The sequence below is a fragment of the Podarcis melisellensis genome (assembly GCF_964234715.1).
Source record: "Podarcis melisellensis genome assembly, chromosome: 3".
Lineage (NCBI taxonomy): Eukaryota > Metazoa > Chordata > Lepidosauria > Squamata > Lacertidae > Podarcis > Podarcis melisellensis.
In genome coordinates, this window is record NC_138530.1 from 52,368,107 (window position 1) to 52,391,241 (window position 23,135).

Here is a 23,135-nt window from a genome sequence, read left to right on the forward strand (position 1 = left end):
TGAGCAGAAGAGAAGTGGTCCAGAAGTCACCTGCACTAACAGAAGCTCTATGGTGGCTTCCAGGCAGCAAAGGAGGGCTAAAGTCAAAGGTAGCCAATGTGGTACTCTCCAGATATTGTTAGGCTACATTTCCCATCAACCACAATCAACATGTCCAATGATGGAAGTTGTAGTCCAACAAAATCTAATAGTTGCACAGATCCAATCCATTAGCACGGGGTGGGAAACCTCAGGCCCAGTGACTAAGGTGGCCCTCCAGAATTCTCTGTCTAGCTCTTAGGACAGGCATAGGCAAACTTGGCCCTCCAGATGCACAACTCCCATCATCCCTGACCACTGGTCCTGTTAGCTAGGGATGATGGGAGTTGTAGACCCAAAACATCTGAAGGGCCGAGTTTGCCTATGCTGTTTTAGGATTTTCCCTAAGCCAAACCCTTCACCAGCTCTGCTCTGTACCCTCCTTGGGTGCTTGTATCTGGCTGGAATGTGTCCTTAAAATGTGGTCATGCCTCTTGCTTGGAGGATGGAGAGATACAACATGTGTGATTGTAGAAACCGCTGGCTTTGGTGTGGCAGTAACGTAGTCTACTCTACAAAGGCCAGAGTTGTGTTTACTCCTGTGTGCACTTTTATCTCTGTCCCTACTCACTTAACCACCCCTGGGATGTGGATCCTGGAAAGGTGCTCACAAGGAATATGGCCCTCGGGTTGAAAAGTCCCCACTGCCACATTAGGAAGTGATCATAGTATTACAAAGATTGAAGGCAACAATAAGTCAGTGTAACTTTTGAGGAATAAGTACTCCATGAGGTTATCATTAGTTTCCCTTCCTCCAGGTTCAGAGTATGCTCCCATTTGCTTGAATACTACTTGTTCTCAGGACCTTCTGAGTCATGAATCAAGGTTTTCAGTGCTTTACTATTATATGTCAGCCTTCTCAACAGAGCAATCTCCCCCATTTTCTTCAGCCATTCTACTGCTGCTGCAGGGTAGGTTGAGAGTTTCCATACAAAGTTTTGCTGTTGTCAGTAAGGTCACATTTCCTGTATTACATTCAGAATTGTGGTCCAAAATTATTTTATTTTCATATGCATAAAATCTGCCTTTGGGTGGCTGTTGTTGTTGTTGTTGGTTGTTTTGCATCTCAGGCACTGCATGTCTTGTCTACAATTTTTTCAGTTAGGTACCAATGAAATATGATCTTTATCTGTTTCTTTCTTTTAGATCAGCACTTAATAATGCTGCTGGGATGTTCTCAAACATCCAGTCCCATTCAGCTTGTGAAGTGGTTAAATTAAAATTTGTTATATCCTGTTTCCATAGATTTCTAAGCACAAAAAGGTGGGGTTTTCTCAAACATATAATCATGAATTGGCCAAGATTTTCAAAAGTGAGATACGTGTTGTTTCTCATTGCCTTGCCTTTTTCAGAAGCTCAGTCTATTAAATCCACAAATAATTCACCACATTTTACTCCAAAATTAGACATCAGTGCCACAACTTGAGAAAAGGAGTATCATGGTAGCTTCATACTTTATGGTCCCCAACGTGTCTACATGGGTGCTTAAAAACATCATCTACACTTTTCTATACTACTTTGTTGTGGGAAGCACTATTCAAAACACCACTGTATGTGCAGTAATCAGGTTTAGCATGTAAAGTGACAAGTGGCCCCTAGTAGCTAATCTAAAAATCTTGCACTACCAATCTTACTAGACAGGCTTGGAATTGGTTTTGGAAACATCTCTGCCCTGAGCTTATTTGGATAGTCTATCATACAGCAGAGTTTTAAAATATCAATTAAATTGTCAAAAGTAACAGCTCCTGGCACCATAAAATTCCTTTAATTTGGCCAAAACTGAGATTACAATAAAGCCCTGTGCTTTGAATACGTGTATAGATTAAAAAAATAAAAAAACTCTCTAGAATGCAGACTTTTCCCCCCTGCTGCTATTTTCTGCCATAAAGATTAGCCAGGAAGTATGTTTGAAGCAAATAGCTATAGCGGTTCATTTACTTTGAGTAATTTAGCTTTAAAGCATGCATTAAAATGAAAAGCGCTTCTGCTTGCGGAGGCCAGAGTTGCAGATAATCAGTCCAGCAGAATTTTCCCCATTGCAGCTGACACACTGTGTACATTGCCAGTAATGCATTTCATGTCATTTGTTTTATCTATTCCAGTCTCTTGCGAGGCTCTCTTGGCAGTTACTGTGCAAGCACATTAGATGTGTGCACAAATTGCACTCCTTTTGCTTGTGATGTGTAAGCTGTGAAGAGACAGGACAGTTAAAATCAAGTTGCCACAAATCTTTCCTAAGAGACTTTTAGGTTGGCCTCCTAGAAAGTGGAGAGTCAGCGTAGACCAGTAGCTTCCAAGACAGAAGCCCTGCTGGATCAAACCAAAGGACTTTCCAGTCCAGCATTGTGTACTCACACATTCTCTTTTCAGATGCCTTTGGGAAACTGACAAGCGGGACCTGAGCTTTGAGTTGCAGACTTGAGCCTAGGATACTGAATGTTTTTTTTAAAAAAAATGCATCATGGGAACACTGGGAGGCTTTGGGCAAGTCTCAAAATACCCATCAACACAATGGGCATGATATAGACTTACTCCACAGGAATAATGTTAATGGAAGGGAACCTACAAGGACTCCAAAACTCTTTGAATTACTTAAATGCTGTCAAAATTATGAGAACAATTTGCTTATTAGAAAACCCTGTGCACGTTTACTAAAAAGTAAGTTTCATGGTGTCCAATGAGCCTTATTCCTTAGTAGGTTTGTTTATAATTTCAATCTGAAGGCTTTGTGCATTAATACACACAGTGGGATAGAAGATACTTCTGTTTGGTGCAATAATGTACCATGGAAAGACTTGCATGACTTGTAGATGACTTTATATTTTTGGGACTACAACTCCCATCATCACTAGCTAACAGAACCAGTGGTCAGGGATGGTGGGAATTGTAGTCCCAAAACAGTGGGAGGGCCAAGTTTGGCCATCACTGGGATAACACAATGAAGATATCACCCATATCACTGCATGTATATCCAATGGCACAGCTTTGTATGTGGGGATGGTTTTGCTGTTCCATTCAGTGCTACTACTCCCTGGGAAGTGTTATAGTTGCTTCTTTAAATGTGAAAGGCAAAGGGGGAGCTCTAGGAGAAGGAAATGCACCTGGATGCAAACTCTTTGAATTCAGCTGTTCAGGCACTTCTGTTTCCGTCTTGGTTGGCTCCTGTTTTCTGCTTGAGAGACAATCCTAGTCAGCTGGAATGTGCCATTAGGAACACAGAAAACTGACTTGAACTGAGTCAGAGTCAATAGTCTGTCTCGCTCAGTACCATTTTCTCTGAATGGCAATGACTTTTCTGGCTCGTTCAGACCTGGGTCTCTCCTAGTTCAACCTGGAGATACCAAGGGTGGGATTCAACTAATGAGTCCCATCATCAGAAGTCTGTGTAAGGACTTCCGACTGTGCAACAAGGCTTCCCCACTTCCTCCCCTCATGCCCCTTCCAAAATTAGCTAGGCGGGCAGTGGTCAGAGAACCTTCCTAACAGCACACAGGGGCATGAGGGAAGGGTTGTTCTGTCTGGCAAGCAGAAATGCTTTTCCTGATTGAACAATCAGTACAACATTGAATTCCTCCCCTTGTATTGAATTTACGTACTCCCTTAAATATTTCTAGGCCTCATTTTATAGACAAAGGCATCACTTTGGGGCTTAGTTCACACAACACAATATCATAAAAAATAGCACTATAATTGTCTTTCTGCTGTCCATCAGCAATAAGGTTTCTATCCTGCTATGTCCCACAGAGGAACTTACGGTCTTCAGATAAAAACATCCTGAAGGTCCCAGGCCACAGAGAGGTTAGGCTGGCCTCAACTAGAGCCAGGGCTTTTTCGGCTGTGGCTCCAATGTGGTGGAACGCTCTGTCACAAGAGACTAGGGCCCTGCGGGACTTTACATCTTTCCGGGGGGCCTGCAAGACAGAGCTGTTCCACCAGGCCTTTGGTCAGGGCACAGCCTGACTCCCTCCTTTGGCAATCTTCACAGAATCTCTAGCCCAATGGTTGCCATCAATTTGATTTGAATTAATTTTATAATGAATGATTTTAGTATGTTGTACTATTTTATTGTTGTTAGCTGCCCTGAGCCCGGCTTCGGCTGGGGAGGGCAGGATATAAATAAATTTTATTATTATTATTATTATTATTATTATTATTATTATTATTATTATTATGACTTATGTGTGAGCTGATCCCTTCCGCCAGCTTATTGTTTTTCACATGGTGGAAGCAAGACGGTTGCTACAAACCTCAAAGCATTTAATTAACTCTCGTACAATGAAGTCTCTATCTTTAGGCATCACTGCCTGACACCTCAAGAGTAATTAGAGTGTCATGGAGGTACAATTCTTCTGCACTGGATCGGACACAAGAACGATAAAGGTCTTTCACTTACATCAGTATTCTAATTAGTTTCAGCAGTTTAGAGATCTGAAAATGACTGGAGGATTGAATCAGTATTTATTAGGGTATTGTGATGTCAACGCAATATTTCCAGCTTTGTTTCCATTGCAAATCATTATTTCTGTGCTTTATATAAATCATCTCAGTGCTAAAAAAATTGAGTTCATTTCTGTGTAAATCCCAAAGCTGGTATCTCTTAAAATTAAAAAAGAAGAATCAACCAGTATTGTGTTTGGTTGTTTTTAGAATCTGCAATTTCACTAATTCTGGGATTTCTTGCTAGTCGGGGTGGGGGGGCTACTAAACAGCCATGAATTTCTTTTTTATCCTGATCAGCATGAAAGGATGTATTTCTATGTAAATTCCTATATTGTTATGGTGATAATATAATGATGGCATTAATGCATGGGAAAGTATATATTTTATCTTAAAGGAAAATATATTATTTAGATGGAATAAAAGATCCAGAAAAACAAAAGTCCATTTGGTTTCACTCTATGATTTGTTACTCATCTGCACAGCCTGCTATTTTCATTCATTATATGTGCAGTAAGTACCTGTGGGTGTAACTATACATGAGAGATAAAGAGTTTTTAACAGTCCTTCCCTCATCCCAGATAATTGCTGAAACAGTAGGGCTTTAACAGAACTTATGACTGCATAGATTTCTGCCAAGGTTGTGGGAGTTTTAGAGACTTTTGGTTTTTGGATTCTGGATCCAGGGTCATAGAGTATCCTTGGTCATGTCACTGCTAGACACACCTAATGGCTTCATAGCCCATTGAAAAACATGTTATAAAAAATCAAGGGCAAAACACGGAGTAAAACTAGAGGAATTGTTTTGGTTCTCTTTTAGATGTTGTAACAGTCTACAAAACCTTGCATAAGTTATTTCACTAATGAAAATCTAGGTAGAATTCATCTTGTTGGGATCATATCATCTGCAGTGGAGAAAAAATAAAGCTTTTTACTGAAGTTTTCTAGTCTCTTGATCTACCTAATCTGAGATCTTACCCACACGTAGCTTTTGCCCTATTCTTTTCAGGCACAGGTCCATACTTAAAAGCTTTGTGTCCGAGCCTTGTTGACTTTTTGCCCTGGAGCTTTCCCCATGAAAACTCACTCTTTAGCACTCAATCGGAGCAAATGTCCATTTAGGTTACCCATGGATTGCCGTTTGCAGCAATTGAGCTTTAGAGAGCTTGTTTTCTAGAGAAAGCTCTAGAAAGAGTGGAGGAAGCGTAAGTGTGGATAATACAATTGTTTAGCTACTATTTAAAGACACTTATCCACTTCTTTCCCCTTTCTCATTTCCTTTGGTTCCACCAAGTTTTCTTTCTTTTCTTTTTTGAGTATTTGAGTATTTTCCTTTTTAGCTCAGGCTCCTTTTGTAAAGTTATACTTTACAGGGAGAATACAAGAGAGAGTTGCTATATTGAGGCTATGAGAGAGAGAGAGAGAGAGAGAGAGAGAGAGAGAGAGAGAGAGAGAGAGAGAGAGATGTGAAAGACTGGTAATTAACCATTAGTGCAGGCCATGCAAAATGGATGTGAGTGCTAGGGCTGCAGATTTTCCCTCTTAAGCTTTGGCATTCATGGTTCATCATGAAACAAAAGGGTTTTTATTTAACCTTTAGTTGGTATAACATTGAACCTCTTGCCCTACTCTTTCCAAGCAAAGATACATGGTTTAACACTCCATGTTTGAATGTTTTGTTGGTTTGTCCGAAGCTTTCCCTGTGAAAACTTGCTCTTAAAAGCTGAATTGGAATAAAGGTCAATTTGGGTTTTCTGCAGATTAATGTTTGCTCGGATTGAGCTTTAAAGAGCAAATTTTCATGGGAAAAACTGGGCAGGAGGTAAGGGCACTTGAAAACAGAACTTTAAACGTGGACTGTGCCTGGGAAAAGCAGAGTATTTCATGACAATGTGTTCTTCTTTTAACTTTCCAGAGTGGTTACATCTTTAACACTTCCTTCAAAATTTATAATCTGAGAGTAAACCATTCCCCCAAATCCTGGAGAGCTATCACTCTGTATAAATAGGTCACTCTTGATTTTTTCGGGGGGGGGGGGATGAAATATGTTTGTGTGTGTGTGTAGATAATATATTGTTGGACACTGGTTATGGGTGCCCAGGGCACTGATGGCACCACTCCCTGCCCTGCCCTTCAGGCCCCCAGATGCTTTTCAGTGGTGGGGCACTTTTTAAGAGGAGCCAAGCTCAGCACTCATCCATGGCAGCCCCCCTACCATTATTAGTCAGTCAAAATGTAGTGCCCTGGGCATTGCATTTTGGGTAGTGAGATGGGGTGTGGCCACCATAGATGGGAGTCAAGCTTAGCCCCCATTTAACAGTGCTGCTTCCTGTTAACTGCTGACATGTGCTTGGTGACACCAGTGGCGTAGCGTGGGGGCTGCAGGGAGGCCGGCTGCACTGGGCGCAACATCTGGGGGTTAGGGTTAGGGGGTGCAAATCCACAGGTTAGGGGGCACAAATTACTTGCCTTGCCCCAGGTGCTGACAACCCACGCTACGCCACTGGGTGACACTATGGAGGGCAGTGAGTGGCACCACTATTGCCAAAGCAGCAGCAGGAACAGAGAACGTATGCCACGCCATACCGTAGCCGCCACAAGGCGGGCCCAGGTTGGGCTGGGACCATGCCAAGGGCCTCCAAGTGTGGCGCTGGCCCTACGAATACACTTGGTCTTTCCACAAGCAGCAGTCCCATGAGATGGAAAAGGGTGTTTCCAGGGGTTTCCAAATGCCATCCCCATTCACCCGACTCTAGCAGATGTGAATAAAAAGAAAACAAATTAATTTTCTTATTAAAGATAAGTCCTCGTTGGTAGTAAGCTTAACCATCTCAAAGCTCCCATAATGTTTATACCTGAGTCCCTCTCCTTCATAAGCCGTGTTGCTGGTTGTTGTTGTTATTATTAAAAAAAGATAATACCCTACAGAAAGTTCTCCCTTGCTAATCTCTTGCTTTCTCATCATACCACGGAGAGAAGGCCAGACTATAAAGATGAAGACTACAATCCTTCAAAGCATTCCTAGCAAGTTCTGAAATATGGTATAGCAGGATTGTCGGCTAATACTGTATATCTACTCCAGTTTTCAATAACATTTTACGATGCTACTTAAGCTGGGTATCCATCTCTGATGCTACATCTCTGTGTCTCCTCGCAGTATATCACACTCCCAGAGCCCATGAAAATAAGTTCTAAGCTGTATTTCTCTGTGTTCTTTTACTGCAGCTGGCTGTCCAGATTCCTTGATTAAAGAGCTGCATCACTTCAGAATTCTGGGCGAGGAGCAGGTGAGTTAACATCTGAAAGGCAGCGTCATGGTGTCATGAAAGATAGACGCTAATGAGACAGCTTCGTCTCTCTCTGGGGAAGCACCATGTGTCTCATGACCCTCTCTGTGCCCTGAAATTGGAATGGGGCACACACACACACACACACAGTATATATGTTTGTGTGTAAGAGGCTTTTTTTCATTCTATCCATCAGCCTTGACAAGTTATTAATTGGTACATCTGCTATCTGCCACAGTTTTTCAACTCTGGGCTGCTGCAGTAAACAGGCAGTGTAAAATGGCAGACAGACAAACAGGGGAATGATGTCTGCTTAAACTGAAGACATATTCTTGCTTGGTGTGATCTCCTTATGCTTGGCTTAGGATTGTATTTCTGCAGTTTTTGAAAATCTGGTTTTCTGCCCTCACTATAGGTCAGCTTTCAGGCCGAGTCACAGCAAAGGCTGATTAAGTGAGATACACACATGCATTTCCCTTTTTAAAAATTCAGAGCTACAGCGGGCAGATTCTGTACCCTTTGAATGCCTTTATAAAATCAGTCTACATTTGGAAGGAACTGAACTGCTTTTTTCAGGATTGGGCTTGCAGAATGCATGCCCACCTTAAATTTATGATTAAGAATAGCATCTATGCATTGAGAGAGAGATTTGGGGAGAGATGTTAGAAAATCTAACCGATCCCTTTGTCTTCCTTTTGCTGAATGGCTGCACAACATTGGTTGCCTCAAGGGGTTTAAAAACCTGGACAGAGAGGCCTACATTGTATCCACTCACATCCACCTTTTAACATGTGTTCCCCACAAAAGACTTAGCCAAAACTAAATCACATACTCTTTGCTTTATAAAGAAGTAAAATAGTTTACACCCAATACATCAGGGGTCACAAAAATGAGGTTTTAAACAGGTGTCCATCCAGTCGACAGAAAGATTCAAAAGGAGGTTCCAAAAATAGTTTTCAAGAAAAAACAACCCCATGAACAGGTACTCTCCAATTAAGAGCAAACCCCAGGGGAGGAAAGTAACAGCCATCCTTAACTGTCCTGCCCAAAGCTGTGTGTCCTTTGTCAGGAAGTTCCTATGTCAGGAACCAAACATGAAGGAAAACAGGTTGTGTGTATCTCCTAGTTGGGAAGATTTACAAGGTGGTGTTTTGGGAGCAGGAAGCCAGTAGTAGCCCCTGCTCTTGAATCTACATTCTTCCAAAAGAAAGAAAGTGGACTAACCTGGGAGAGAACAACGTGCCTCTAAGTTCTTCCCAAGTGAATAAGTTCATAACCAAGGGACTTGCCGAAGGTGCTTGCTCAGCTGAACCCTTGCATGCATGCAAAAGGTGAGACAGAAACTATCCCACACGATGATAATGATCTCTTGGATGAGGTATTTGGTCACTGAGCATTATTAGTATCAGAGTACAGTATATGCTATTTCATCTGGCCCCTGGGCTTCCTTCCAACCACCAGGTGTTCAGTGGGGAGCAGTTGTTAGGAGAAGGGACATGATGTTGTGCATAGTTGTACCTCTTTCCTCTGCAGGAATACCTGATAAAAGAAGAATAAAGCATGTGGGGGAAAGGTCTCAGCTCAGAGGTAGATGTGTGTTTTTCCAAATATGCAAAAAGTAGTCATTAGTTTTGCGATTGCATCCTCGCAAGCTTCAGCATGCAATTGCATTTTGAAGTTTGAGGCCTTAAATAGCTGTAAGGCAGGACTCAAAATTCAACTGTGAATTGACCTTATTTGTGTTAATTCTGCTAGGATTACTGAGCTACGTTTGCCTTTTGGACAGTCAGCGCAAATAAGGGATGTTGGAGAGCCCAACTTTTTTCTTAAAGTCTATGGAGAAAATGGAAAGTGAAGTTGTGTGGTATTATGAGGAATGAAATATGTGCTTCAATTTTCAGGAGTGAGTGTGTGTTTGTGTGTGTTAGAGAGAGGGTGGGAAGGAAAGAGGGAGAAAGAGAGAGAGATTGTGTGTTTCTGTGGTTGAAGACTGGACCCATCCACTACTAGGTGACTCACAGCAGCTTTCCAGGAGGGTAATGTAGATCTTGGCTCAAAAAAGGTTCACTACTCCTGAACTGTATCTGAGAGTTTTCTTTCATTATGCGCATGGGGGTCTTTATTATCATCCAGATTACGTCTTGAAATAATTTGGGACAGTGACACCATGTTTTTGGAGAAGAGCAATAAATGTGTTTCCCTTGCCTTTGAGATATGCCGTTCTTTGTAAGATGTGCTGTTACTGATATCCAAACTCCTTTCCCATTCTTTTTCCTTCCTTTATCTGGTTCCTTTGAGTGGACTTAATGACTTTGGATCTCCTTTTTGTGAACAATAAAGGCAGAATATATTCTCAAAGCTTTGTGCAGATATGATTTAAATATTCTTAGTGAGTTGTATAAATTATAAATGTAGCAAATGTTCCCATGACCCTTTTAAGCAAAATTATCTTTTTACTAAAATATTCCAATTTGCTCCAGTTATGTTTACAGTGAGTAAAAGCCTGTCCCACTTAACTTATTTTACAAAAGAGTAGTTTTCAACATTGAGGCTGCAATTCAACACACACTTTCATGGTGGTAAATCCAATTGATCTGTGTGGGGCATACTTTAGATATTGCACTGCCAGTGATTCATCTGGACCAACAAAATATGCAGCAGCCAATTTCTCAAATATATCTTTCACTCTTTAAGAGAGGGTTTTTGAAAGTTCAAGCTTATAAATGAAGACCTTTCAGGAATCCTTGCAGGTACGTGAGCTTTATGGTATTTTGGATTTTGAGCTTTTCTACCCTATTGGTTTGTCAATGGGTTAATTCAGAGAAGTGTAGGGAAAGTGAAAGTGGTACAACAGATATGACTGTGTTGCTTCCATTTTGTAAGTATCTTGCTTCTGATTATTTTGAATGTATAGGGAGTAGGATCTAGAGATATTTTCCAGTTTCTCCCCTTCTTTCCAATTTGGGAATTGTGGTCAGTTCAGTCTACACCTCCCTGCTTTATTTAAATCCTGATCTGCACATGCAGCATAATAAGTTGGAAATAATGTGGTTGTATGTAGAGGTGGTGAATGGAATGTACTATTTTCAACTACAGGTGGGTGGGTGTGCCACAATTTTACAAGCTCCCTTGCATTAAAACAAAAACACAACTCCTGCAAGTACAAGATAAGCACAACAAATAATGAGATGGGGTGGAATCTTCCTCCTGATTTTTTTTCCAGTTGTGTAATTTATTTATTTTTATAATGTGGGAATTCCAAAATGCCACCCTCCCTTTCAAGGAGCATCTCCACCCCCATCGTTCAGCACCGACACTGAGGTCCAGCTCTGAGGGCCTTCTGGCTGTTCCCTCACTCCAAGAAGTGAGGGTACAGGGAACCAGGTAGTGGCGCCTGCCCTGTGGAATGCCCTCCCATCAGATGTCAAGGCAATAAGCAATTATCTTACTTTTAAAAGACATCAGAAGGCAGCCCTGTTTAGGGATGTTTTAAATGTTTAATGCTGTATTGTGTTTTTAATATTCGGTTGGGAGCCTCCCAGAGTGGCTAGGGAAACCCAGGCAGATGGGAGGGGTATAAATAAATTATTATTATTATTATTATATAAGGCTGTCAGAATCCAAGCAGATAGGGGCTGACCTGCCCGCCTCTTTTGGAGAACAACCTAAGAGATACTAGATTAGGATGTATGTGTCTATGTATAATTATGTTGCTAACAAAGCTGTACCAGTGTTACTGTTATGTGCCAATTGTAAATAATTTCCTGTCTCTGTTTTCAGCAGTTCTTATTTTTATTTGTAAGCCGCCTTGAATCCCACTGGAGGAAAAGGGGGGTTGATGATGATGATAAACAAACAAACAAACAAACAAATAAAAAACAACTGCCATGCTATGCATGCTTACATGGGACTGTTTTTGAACATTCAATCTCAAAAATTATTATTTAATGTCCCTTTAAGGCAAGGAGGTATGATTGGAAGCGTGAATTGTTCAACCCGTTTGAAAGTAGCTTATTTCACAACAGTACAGCTGTTTCTTACAGTGATACGCTGGTTCAGACAAGACTACATAATATTTGGGCGGGGGCGGGGAGGAATTAAAAGGGAGCAAAATGAAAAGAGGTACAGTGGTACCTCGGGTTAATAACTTAATTTGTTCCGGAGGTCCGTTCTTAACCTGAAACTGTACTTAACCTGAGGTACCACTTTAGCTAATGGGGCCTCCTGCTGCTGCCGCGCCGCCGGAGCACGATTTCTGTTCTCATCCTGAAGCAAAGTTCTTAACCCGAGGTACTATTTCTGGGTTAGCAGAGTCTGTAACCTGAAGCATCTGTAACCTGAAGCATCTGTAACCCGAGGTACCACTGTACCTTGAAAACATACTTCAGATTCAAAGGCAGGAGACAGCTCGATCACTTGATAGTAAAACGTGTGAATGCATTTAGCAGGATCTTCTCTTTTCAGATGCACCTATTTAATTACCTTGGGTAGCACAATTTTTTTAAAAAAAAAAAATCTTGACAGCGCAATATTAGTTTAATGATTTGGCATGATTTCTCTACTGAGCCAGTAGAAAATGTGAAATTCCCTGACAAAATACAACTTTCCCTCCAAATCAAACCCAGTAAATCAATTTTCTTTCTAATAACTTACAAAAGCAGAATTGATTATTTTTTAAAGTATTGTTTGTACATGAAAATTAAAAAAAACAAAAACAGCAATGCCCTTTATATCACACTGGAAGCTTTTTACTTCAGGTGCAGAATGATAACAGAAATTTTGGCAGCTCTTTAGCTTCAGCATGTGTGGCGCAGACTTTCAGATGTGTTTGAGATAGACTTACACTATCTCCCCACCTTTAACCATACTCTTTCTGCTCTGTCAAAGCATGGGAGGCACTGCAGAGCTGGGGTAGCTGTGATTATCAGCCTTTCTGTTCAAGAGGAATAGCATGGCTGTGTTCTGATATAATTCTAAACTATGAGCTCCCTCTTCTGCTTTGCTGTGGCCATAAAGAGGGAATCAGAAGCTTCTACTTTCACTTTAGATTAACTGTAGTTTAGCATGTCACCTGAACCCAAAACTGTGGTTAGTTGGAATAAACCAGCTTCATAAACTATGGGTCAGAGCTAGGTAGTGTCAGCTAACCATAGTTAAGATTAACCACAGTTTTTCCAGGTTTTGACTACATGTCCCAGTTTGCACAGCACAGTAAGCCAAACCTTGATTACAGGTATTAGTAACAGAGGAAAGAGCTTCACAATGATCCGATGTTCAGACAACACACCTTGGCTTGGTTTCCATGCAGTGCCTCTGAACTAAAAGAACTGAGAGGGAACACAGCATCAGGGAACTGTGGGAGCCTGCACATTTGTGTGTTTGCAGTAAGCCATGGTTTGACTTCTCATGTGTGAACAGAGCCTGCAGCAAGCAATGGTTCATCTAAGAAAGAAGCAAAAGCTTCTGGACTGCTGCAGAAACAGAAACTGCACAGCTAGCAGGAAAGAGGCAAAAGGACTTCTGTGAACTCCAAATCCTACTTGTGATGGACTCAGAAACTCTTTACCACTCATATGCAGCAAGGTGGTTTTTCAGCCTCTGGTTAACTGGATAAATTAGTGGAAGGTATGTTCGAAATGTTTAAATGCTGATAAAGCAGCACAATATTTTTTTCTCTCCTTTGCAGTACAACCGTTACCAGTGCTATGGTGCAGAAGAGTGTGTTCTGCAGATGGGTGGCGTCCTATGTCCTACCCCAGGATGTGGAGCCGGTCTGCTTCCTGAACCAGAAGTCAGAAAGATAGTGTGTGAGCCAAGCAATGGAATGGGCTGTGGGGTAAGAAAAACTCCCAATAGTTTTATGACTATCAGTTAAGGTTGTGAAGTAGAGGAGGGGTGGAGGGGGGTATCTGAATTTCTCTGTCTCACTGGTGACTCTGAGCTGCTCTTCGTGGCAGAATGAGCAGATCCCAATAAATAATAATAATAATTCACCGCTGCAGCGCAGAAATGACCACTTTGTCATGTAGAGTATGTCTGTCCCAGAATGCTTTGCTTTAATTGGTTTGTGAAGTTGCTGATCTAAGTAGTTACAGTGAAGAGTGGGGCTGTGCAAATGACAAGCCAAGAGCTTTGACTCTCTTTAAAACTCCCAGCAGTCAGCAAAACGGTAAAGGTTCTGGAGCCAAAGGATTTGTTATAAGCAGCACTCTATTTAAACAGGTCTGGGGAGGGGCAGGGTGCGAAAGAGTCAAGTAAGTAAAATGATGCCGTGTGTTTTGAGCAGATCGATGAAGAATAATGCAGATAACATGACAGTGCCAAATGAAAGCTCGTTTTAAATAAATGTTGTCCAAACCAAACAGAGAGATTGCCTCTGCCTCTTCCCTTCTTTCATTAGCAATAGCTCTGTCAGACAGCAGCACCCTCCATTCATCAAGTAAGAACAATGGGGCTATGCGGCAGACCCTTTAGATAGCTGCTTTTGGCTCTGGATCTCAGGAGTCACCAACATCTTAAACCTAACCCAAGCATTTAGTGGGGGAAGGTGATCCAGCCACTTCAGGATGGGCGGCGTTGCATTATTGAATACTCCTCAGCATCAGAGTCTCTGTTCATGGAAAACGAGCATGTCAAGGTTTTTATCTTGGGCTTGGCTTTCTCATAAGCAAACATTTGTGTGTGTGGCATGTCACTTTTAAATGGTGGGAAATTCCAAACATGCTCATCTCATATTCCCTGCTTAGGAACAAGGGAAAGCTGAAGGAGACAAACCATGGCTTTGCTCTCCGCAGCAGAACTGTAGGAGAAGCGAAGCAGCCACAATCTCTCTGCTTTTGTGCTAAGCCACAGTTTACCTTAGAGTTCAAACTGAGCCATTAGACGCAGGTGTTGTGTTCAGGGATAACAAACATATTCCTAATATAATGTTCTTTGTTGTAAGGGATGTATGATAGCCCTATTTAAGTGACCCCCCCCCCATTGTGTTACCCTTGTGGAGCTGCTGAATATATATTTAGGAAAATGATATTAGACAATGTGTATCCTCTATAAGGTTCATTTGGACTCAGATTTAGTTTTGAAAATATATATTTTGCATGCCGCATACCTGAGAGTGATTTCCTGGCTTTGCTGTTGGCTAGTCCTTTTTATTTTCACTCATAAAAACAATAATTTGATTTCCCAAGGGATTACCATTACGCATTGTTCTTCCGCCTTCATTGCTATTCATCAGACCAATCTTTCTCGCTTTCATAGCTGAGATGTAAAGCACTGACGTCTTTAACACGGGAAACCAGCAAGAAAATATGGAAGCTGTTACACTCTGTGCCACCTAGCCTGACTGCTGAAAAAGCTGGAGTAATCAAGGCTCATGAGAGCTCAATAAATAAAGCACCTTTGTCTTGTTTTGTACTAGACTAGCATATTGCTTGCTATATATCAAAAGGATGTTTACTGTTCAAAGGGGAAGAAGTTCCATTCCTGATAAGGTTAGGCCTGAGTATCAAGGAAGAATACATGGTCTGCCTATTACAAATGCTATTTTATCAGGTACATGTGTAGCTCACGCCCCTATCAGTATTCACAGTACTAATTTTAATTTGTTGCTATGGAATGCAAGTGTAAAACAAGAGATTAAATAAGATTCTTGGAGACCTGTGGAGTGTTCTTGATGCTGGCAGGTGCTGCTGCTGCAATGCAATAAGAGAAAATTGCATCTCTGGATTGTATGCAGTCAGCATCCAACACAATAATCTAGGTATATTTCTATGCACAGTGATTCCATTTTTGTGAATTCCAAATGCAAGCTGATCTGATCCACGACTCCTGGACAAATGTGCTGATGAATTCATAATTATCCTTTCATGCTTCTCTGAACTTGTGATATATTTCTTGAATCAGAAAATTACCCAAATTCATTAAGAATGTACGTTTTAGGATAAAATGCATGTATATGTTGGGATAAAAACTGGTTTTGTACATACTTTGTAGTAAAAATACGTATTTAAGTGCAGATTAACGTTGGAATGGATTTGACTTGTGAATGAACACATGCAAAATTGACATGGCCTGGAAATAGATAGATGCATCCCAATAGTGAGACTGCTCAATTCATTTGTTGGCCCTTTTCTCAAATCTTGCTTCAAATCTGCTTACAGTACTTACCGTACCTAGAGAATAAAAGCAATTTTCAAAAGTAACCCAGTTACCAATCCACCTAACAGTTAGCTCATCCATCCCAGCTCGTTGTTGTTGTTAGTCATAGTAATAGTACCATCATCACCATCCTCTGTGGGGTAATGCTAATGTTTAAGTATGTTTAAGTGTGGGGCAAGAATTCCTTAGCCCATTTATAAGTCTTTAAAGCACAAATAACAAGGATATCAATTCTTAAATAGTAAAATAAAAGAGATTTCTCTTTCCTTGTGCTTTGGATTCTCTACCCCTTATTCATTTTGTTCCAACTCGCACTCTTAAGAAAATGTGCTATAAATATATTATTATGGGCAAGGTAACATTGGAGGACATTGCTGAGATTAAAGAGCTGGCTCACAGCAGAATTGTTTCAGGACATCATGTTGTGACTTTTTTTTTCAAGGGGAATGAAAATGAGACAGACGTTTTCCATTATTGCTAAATGCTGAGTTGCTTGCATTATGCCACAGGCTCTAGGCAGTAATCATGTATAGCTTTCTTCTACTGAGTGGGCACTCTAGCCTGTAGAAAGTGGAATTCCATCTTGTTGACACATTATGCTTCTCTTTCTAAGCAAGTTGTTTCATTGCTAAAATATGACATGCTTCTCTAGGATAACTGAAATACTCTTTTCTGGTAATGTCTAACATGGTTTGCAGTGATCTGTAAGAAAACACTAGAGCCTTCAACATGAGCGAGTGTTGATAAGCCTTAATGTCGCCCTCACTTCACCATAGTGCAATGCAATTAACATGCCACACCACTGCCAAATGACATTATTATTATCTCCAGTATATGTGCCGTGCTGTACTGCAACCCAGTGATCCTGTGGCAGATGTAAAATTCAGATGTCAGATCTGACAACGTATAGCAGTCTGAAACCACATTTCCATTATTAAGAGTGTAGGTCATATTAATTATTCTCCTTCTGAGAAACGGCAAATCACAGTTTAGATGCTGAATGCATGTCTGTTTCTGTATTTGGATTTAAAATGAGTAAAAAACAGATAATTTTACCTATACCTGTCAACTGCGCCAATATTTGTAGTTATTCCTAGCAGTGTTTTTCCACCAGTATGGGTAAGATGTAGACAGAATGGAATGGAATCTGTAGAAGTTGAAAATAAAGCTTCAAACATGTCCCAAGCTGTCTGGATCTAATGGGAGTTTAGTCCAAATAATCTGGAAACCAGACTAGTGAAATCTGATGTATAAAATAATGAGAATCCTTTAAGCCCACCCACATATGTATAGTGCAGTGTTTCCCAACCGGTGTTCCGCGGCACACTAGTGTGCCGCCGGACGTTGCCTAGTGTGCCGTGGGAGGGAGGCGGGCGAGTCAGGCTAATCCTCCGACGAGCTCCACCCGACGAGCTCCACCTCCAGACCCATTGCTCAAATCCTTTAACCCAGGAGGGCGGGGAGGGGGGGGGAGAAAGAGAAAAAAGAAAGGGTCGGGAAAAAGAAGGGGAAGAGAAAATATTTTTTTAAAAAAGGAAAGAGAGGGGAAAAAGCGAGGGATGGAGGAAGGGGAATAAACAGAAGGGGAGGACAATGAAGAGGGGCGGGGCTTGGCAGGCAGCAGATAACTGGGGAGGGGGGCGCGGCTGGCGGCGGCTCAAGGCAGGAAGGGAGGAGCTGCCTCGCGGAGAGTCTTGGGCTGCAGAGATTTCCCGTTCTGGAGCGCGGGAGGCCACGCCGTGGATGGGAATCTCCTCCTCCTCTTCCTCCTCCTCCTCCAGGAGAGAGGGTGGTCCGCCCCACCGAGTCGGGCGTGCTCAAGCGTGGGAGCCTATAGTTAGAGCTCAGCTCCTTTTCTTGCCTTCCCCGCCCCCCCACGGAGCACATTTTCCTCGCCCCCCCAACCCCCGCATGTAGAATAGAAGCCCTCCAGCCTCCACAGTGCACAAACTCTCCCCTCTGCAACGAAGCGCTTTGTTGCATATCTTTGGTGAGGTTTTTAGGCAGTCTTGGTGCACCTTAAATCAGCGCTAATTGCGCCTGGACGCAGTATTTACTTCCGAGTAGGCCCCCTCCCCCCCCCCGTAGCACCTGACGTTGCTATTCGTATCATCAGGTTTGTTTGTTGATAATTTAATTGTTTTAAAAGCATCATGCTAAAGAGCTCTCTCCCACCCCCAGACCCTTGGGCAAAACAGAAACACACACATACACAAACACAGAGATTGAGCCCTGCAGGTTTTATGAAATGAATGGATTCTGAATGCCTGTTTCAGTGGCTTGTCCGCCTTAGGCTGCTGGGCCAGACACCTGTTACACGGTGCAGTCCGTAAGCTGTGAGCGCTGCTACCTGCTGCCGAGACCACGTAACGACAGTCTTGAAAGACCTACATTGGCTCCCAGTACCTTTCCAAGCACAATTCAAAGTGTTGGTGCTGACCTTTAAAGCCCTAAGCGGTTTCGGTCCAGTATACCTGAAGTAGCGTCTCCGCCACCATCGTTCAGCCCAGACACTGAGATCCAGTGCCAAGGGCCTTCTGGCAATTCCCTCACTGTGAAAAGTGAGGTTACAGGGAACCAGGCAGAGGGCCTTCTCAGTAGTGGCGCCCGCCCTGTGGAATGCCCTCCCATCAGACATCAAAGAGATAACCATTACCTTCTATGCTGTTACTATTTTTTTATTTTTTTTTACATAAGTAAAAAGTGACCTTTCCCCATCTGGCATGGTGGTGTGCCTCGAGATTTTTTTCATGAAACAAGTGTGCCTTTGCCCAAAAAAGGTTGGGAAACACTGGTATAGTGCATATGGATATTTAAGTTCCTAGGTTCAAAGATGTAATAGTAGCATAAGTAATTCTGTATCTCTCACCCAAAATATATTACTGATACATTTGCTTACTGGAAGCACTGCAAAAAGAAATACTGGGCAGTTAGAAATAGTTGGCTACAGGAAAGAGGGTGATCCAGGCATAATGCAGGATACAGTGAACTTCCTTTGGAGGCAGAGGCTGTGTGTGCGCGCATGTGCGTGCGTGCATGTCTGCAGCCTTTGCACACACTATCAGGAACAGTGTGAGAAAGAACTAGTTCTACAGCCAGAGGCTGCAGCTGGCTGGTTTATTTTTTGTTTTTGTTTTTTTTTGTATTTAAAGAAAGCTACAACCAAGAATTAATTCATGGCAGAGGGAAAATACATTTCAGGATGAAGGCATGGAATTGGGACCAGAAATGCAGCTAAAGCTGAAGTCCGATGCCCTGCCATATTTTTGGAGTGTGATCCCTCTTTCAATTTTTTATAAGCTTTCTAATCTTGTTTTGCTGATAGGACCCAGCTCTTAAATTAGAGATCACTGGCTGGGGTTGCAGAGTCTTCTCAGAAAGGTTGTCCTCTTGCTGACTTCAGGTACTGTCTAAAGATGCATAGCACCTGAAGTTATCTAGAGGAGCAAGCACTTCCTCTTCCCGGTGAGGTCTTCAAGGATCTTATGGCTTCTGAAGCACTAGAGACAACATGGTGGGAAGGAAGGATAGCTAAGCCATATGGCCAGGTGAGAGAAATTTTCAGTAGGTTAAATTGCAATATCAAAGAGAATGCCATTAACAAAAAAACTACCTGTGGGCATGTGCTCCTTCTCTTCATGTGAAAGATGTCAGTCAGAGGAAGTGAAAAGAAATGCTGGGGTTGAACACTTCATATTATTATAAAAATGCTCAAATTCTCAGAGAATCTTTCCAGGGCATAAAGGGGCATTTTCTACTCTCCCACTGACAGTGTATCATTTTCAACTGACTGCATCTGAAAACAGATAAGGCAAATCAAGATGAATCTAAAAATTAACATAATTGAGGACAAAAGTAGTGAGCTTTTGCTTTGAACAAAGAGGTGCATCACTGAGTCACAGAAAATGAAACATTAATGCAATCAGCTGAGGCTATGGACTGACTGGGAGTGACAGAGACCAACGACAGGGTCCCAATTATAGAACAGCCTTATCTGAGCAATCATCTACAAACGTTTCACATGTGAGCAGGAATAAGGCACATGGTCTGAATGATGAATATTGCTAATAATAAATATAAAAGAAATACATTGAAATCTAACTAAACTTCTCTAGTGCATCACACAAAAGGCATTTCACAAAGAGTGCTTTGCATTCATCTTACAATATCACTGTATGCGAGAGCTATTTAAGAAATGGAAAAAGGTGGAAATACAAGATAAAGAGGAGGATTAGATCTAGTTACAGGTAGCTAGCTGTGTTAGTCTGCCGTAGTCCAAACAAAATAAAAAAAATCCTTCCAGAAGCACCTTAGAGGATTAGAGTGAGCCTATTGACCCAGGATTTATAGTTTGTGTTTGCTTAAACTTTTGATAAGACAAACACAAAGAGCGACCTCCTTGGCTATCACTTAATCTTTTGAAATGACCCATAAGATAGTTTTACAATGCATTCAGATATAATAAGATTATAGCAGCTCATAATCAGACAGAAAGTCCCCAAATGGCACCAATTAAGCAATTGTGATCCATTAGTGCGGCCTTAAACACAGATGTATGTGGGAGTCCTAAATGAAGGAAACTAGGCCCTAAAACCTGGTTCTTCAGGAAATACTGGCCCATTTCAGGCACTATGCCACTGTGAGGGAGAGCAGAGATATGTCTGCTAGTTTTGCCCACCCCATCACCCATCACATCACTATGTCTCTTTCCACTGGACTCTGTATGTTGGAGGACAAACACCTGTAGCAGGATCCCTGCTGCCCTGTACTAGCACTTCACTGCCCAGCAGTCTCCCTGCCTCAGCTGACAAAGCTGGTCTCAGAGGCAGTGTTGAGGACTCCCAGTCTTCTGGTTCTGGGAGACTTCGACGTCTATGCTGAGGCAGCTGGCTCTGGGGTGGCTCAGAACTTCATGGCCGCCATAACAACCATGGGGCTGTCCCAACATGTCACTGGCCCAACACACATGGCAGGCTACACTCTGGACCTTGTTTTTTCGACTGGGCAGTAAGCCCTGCATGAAGTCTGGGCAGATCCCGGTAATTGCCTCAGCCATGTCCATTTGTAGCACAGCAGGTTCACAGTTAGATGACTGATTGCTTGAACTTATTTCAAACATATAGTTTGGAGTCTTCAGCATAATCCTAATTCTGATAATCTAATGAAATTTATGCTATGCAGAGATGCCCTCCATTAATTTTATTCCTGTGTATGAGTTGTTAATATGTGAAGAACCTTGGTTATTCTTTTTTTAAAGAATATTCTGAACTGATCTGCCCAGTCACTTTCCCCGTAACAGATGTGATACATATTTCATATTTGAAGTTTTAAAACAAAACTACAGAATTATCAGATTGTGAAAAGAGCATTCAATTACTTAGTTGATGGGGAAACTGTTTTTCTTTAGTATCGGGTGTAGGAGGCTTATGTAACTTCAAATACCTCTCTGAATTGAAGACCAAGCTTTTAAAAAAAAAAAAGCCTTCACTTTAAAAGAAATATTTTGGAACTGTTTCAAGTGGCTGAGAATAGACTTAGAATAGAAAATGTGTCTCAACCTGAACAATAACATTTCTGCTGCAAAGCTATATTACAAAAAGTAAAGGGAATATCATAAAAAACTGAAATGATCTGTGAAAAGAAAATAAAGTGATCCAATTAAACAAGAGACATCTCTAGCACATAAAAGGGAATGCTCTGAATTGAAAACAGGAGTGTGTTGTCGAGGACAATGGGCAACTGTATTTCAGATAGAAGCATGGGAAATAATAGACAACCAGATACACTTTGGACATAAAATAATATCCTACAGAAGACGTGACGGGGGGGGGGAGAGGATTCTGGTGGGGATAATATATCCTTGAGTAGCGTCCTTGGCTGAGGCCAGTGAGTCATGGTTGGATAGTCATATCTCGATTAATTTCATTCTATCCATACATTTCTCTGAAATTAAATTTTGCTACCACTAGCAAGTCCCCTACTTCCAAGACCTTTTATGCTAAATCAAATAGCAGGCAGTGTGGCTATTGAGAGTATCTGTTCTGCCGGTGCTTAAGATTTGATACAGTTGAAAAGATACAGATCACCATTTTAAAAATACTAGAGTCCCCCATGCTCTCCTAGGATCAGTTATGAACATGGTTGGACAAGGTATTTGTGCATGTGGGTTCAGTACTAGAGATCTTTTTACCAATTGCATTGAGATGACTCGTTATTCTCACTAGGACACCAGTTTTCACTCTTGGGCATCCCATTGCTTGTTTGCATGACATGGCACTTACTTACTTACTTACTTACTTACTTACTTACTTATTTGGAAAATTCGTATCCCACCCTTCAGAGAATATTCTCTCAGAGCAGCTAGCATAAATTTAACATAGTAAAACAACCTGAGAAAATAATAAACACAGTAAGAGCAGTGGAAAACTAAAACAATGCAAGCCAGATTAAAAGCAATGCATAAAAACCCAACAGCTAAAATATATGGGTGAATAAAAAAGGTCTTCACCTGGCCCTGAACAGATGTCTCCTAGAGGACAGTGTAGGAAAGTCAGGGAACCACAGCTGAAGATGAGGGGACCAAAGAAGGGCCTCAAATAAAGATATTGTAATAGAAACTTGTCAGATATGTGTTGAAAGCACTTAATATACCCTATACCCAAACCATTCAGCAGCCAGAAGTAAATTAGAAACCAGCACAGTTGTTTTCAAACTGGTGAGCTGTATTCAATATACCTGGTACCAATTATCAGTCTCTACAGATTTTGTACCAACTGCAGTTTCTAAGCTGTCATCATTGACAGCCCCTTGTACAACAGGTTGCAGTAAACCAAGTGGGATGTTAGCACATTATGAATAACTGTGACTAGGCTATCTTGGTCCTGAATATAGTGATTCATCAGTTCTAGTGGACAAAAGTCATCTAGTGACCTCAAGGTAACTTGGGCCTCCACAGAAAAGTAAAAATCTAATGACATCCCAGGCTTAGGAACCTCATCCTTCAGAAGGAGTGCAACCCTCCTCAAGACTTAACCAAACATTATCTTCCAAAATTGCTAGACCACCCACCAACAAAATATTCATCTTATTGGGATTCAGCTTCATTATTGGCTGTCCTCCGGTCCATAACTAATCTCAGACAACAGTCTGAATGCAAGCCAATGCCAGCAACCTGTA

At 41.6% G+C, this 23,135-nt stretch overlaps 1 protein-coding gene across 3 annotated transcripts in view; it reads left to right on the forward strand.

The window, feature by feature from the left end:
- The window catches only part of PRKN (parkin RBR E3 ubiquitin protein ligase), a 604,066-nt gene that overhangs the window by 506,614 nt on the left and 74,317 nt on the right, over positions 1-23,135 (forward strand). For all 3 annotated transcript variants that reach the window (XM_081906896.1, XM_081906894.1, XM_081906895.1), the window contains 2 exons: positions 7,741-7,802; positions 13,489-13,638. In XM_081906896.1, the coding sequence (XP_081763022.1) occupies positions 7,741-7,802; positions 13,489-13,638 (212 nt within the window). The remainder of the gene's footprint in view (positions 1-7,740; positions 7,803-13,488; positions 13,639-23,135) is intronic.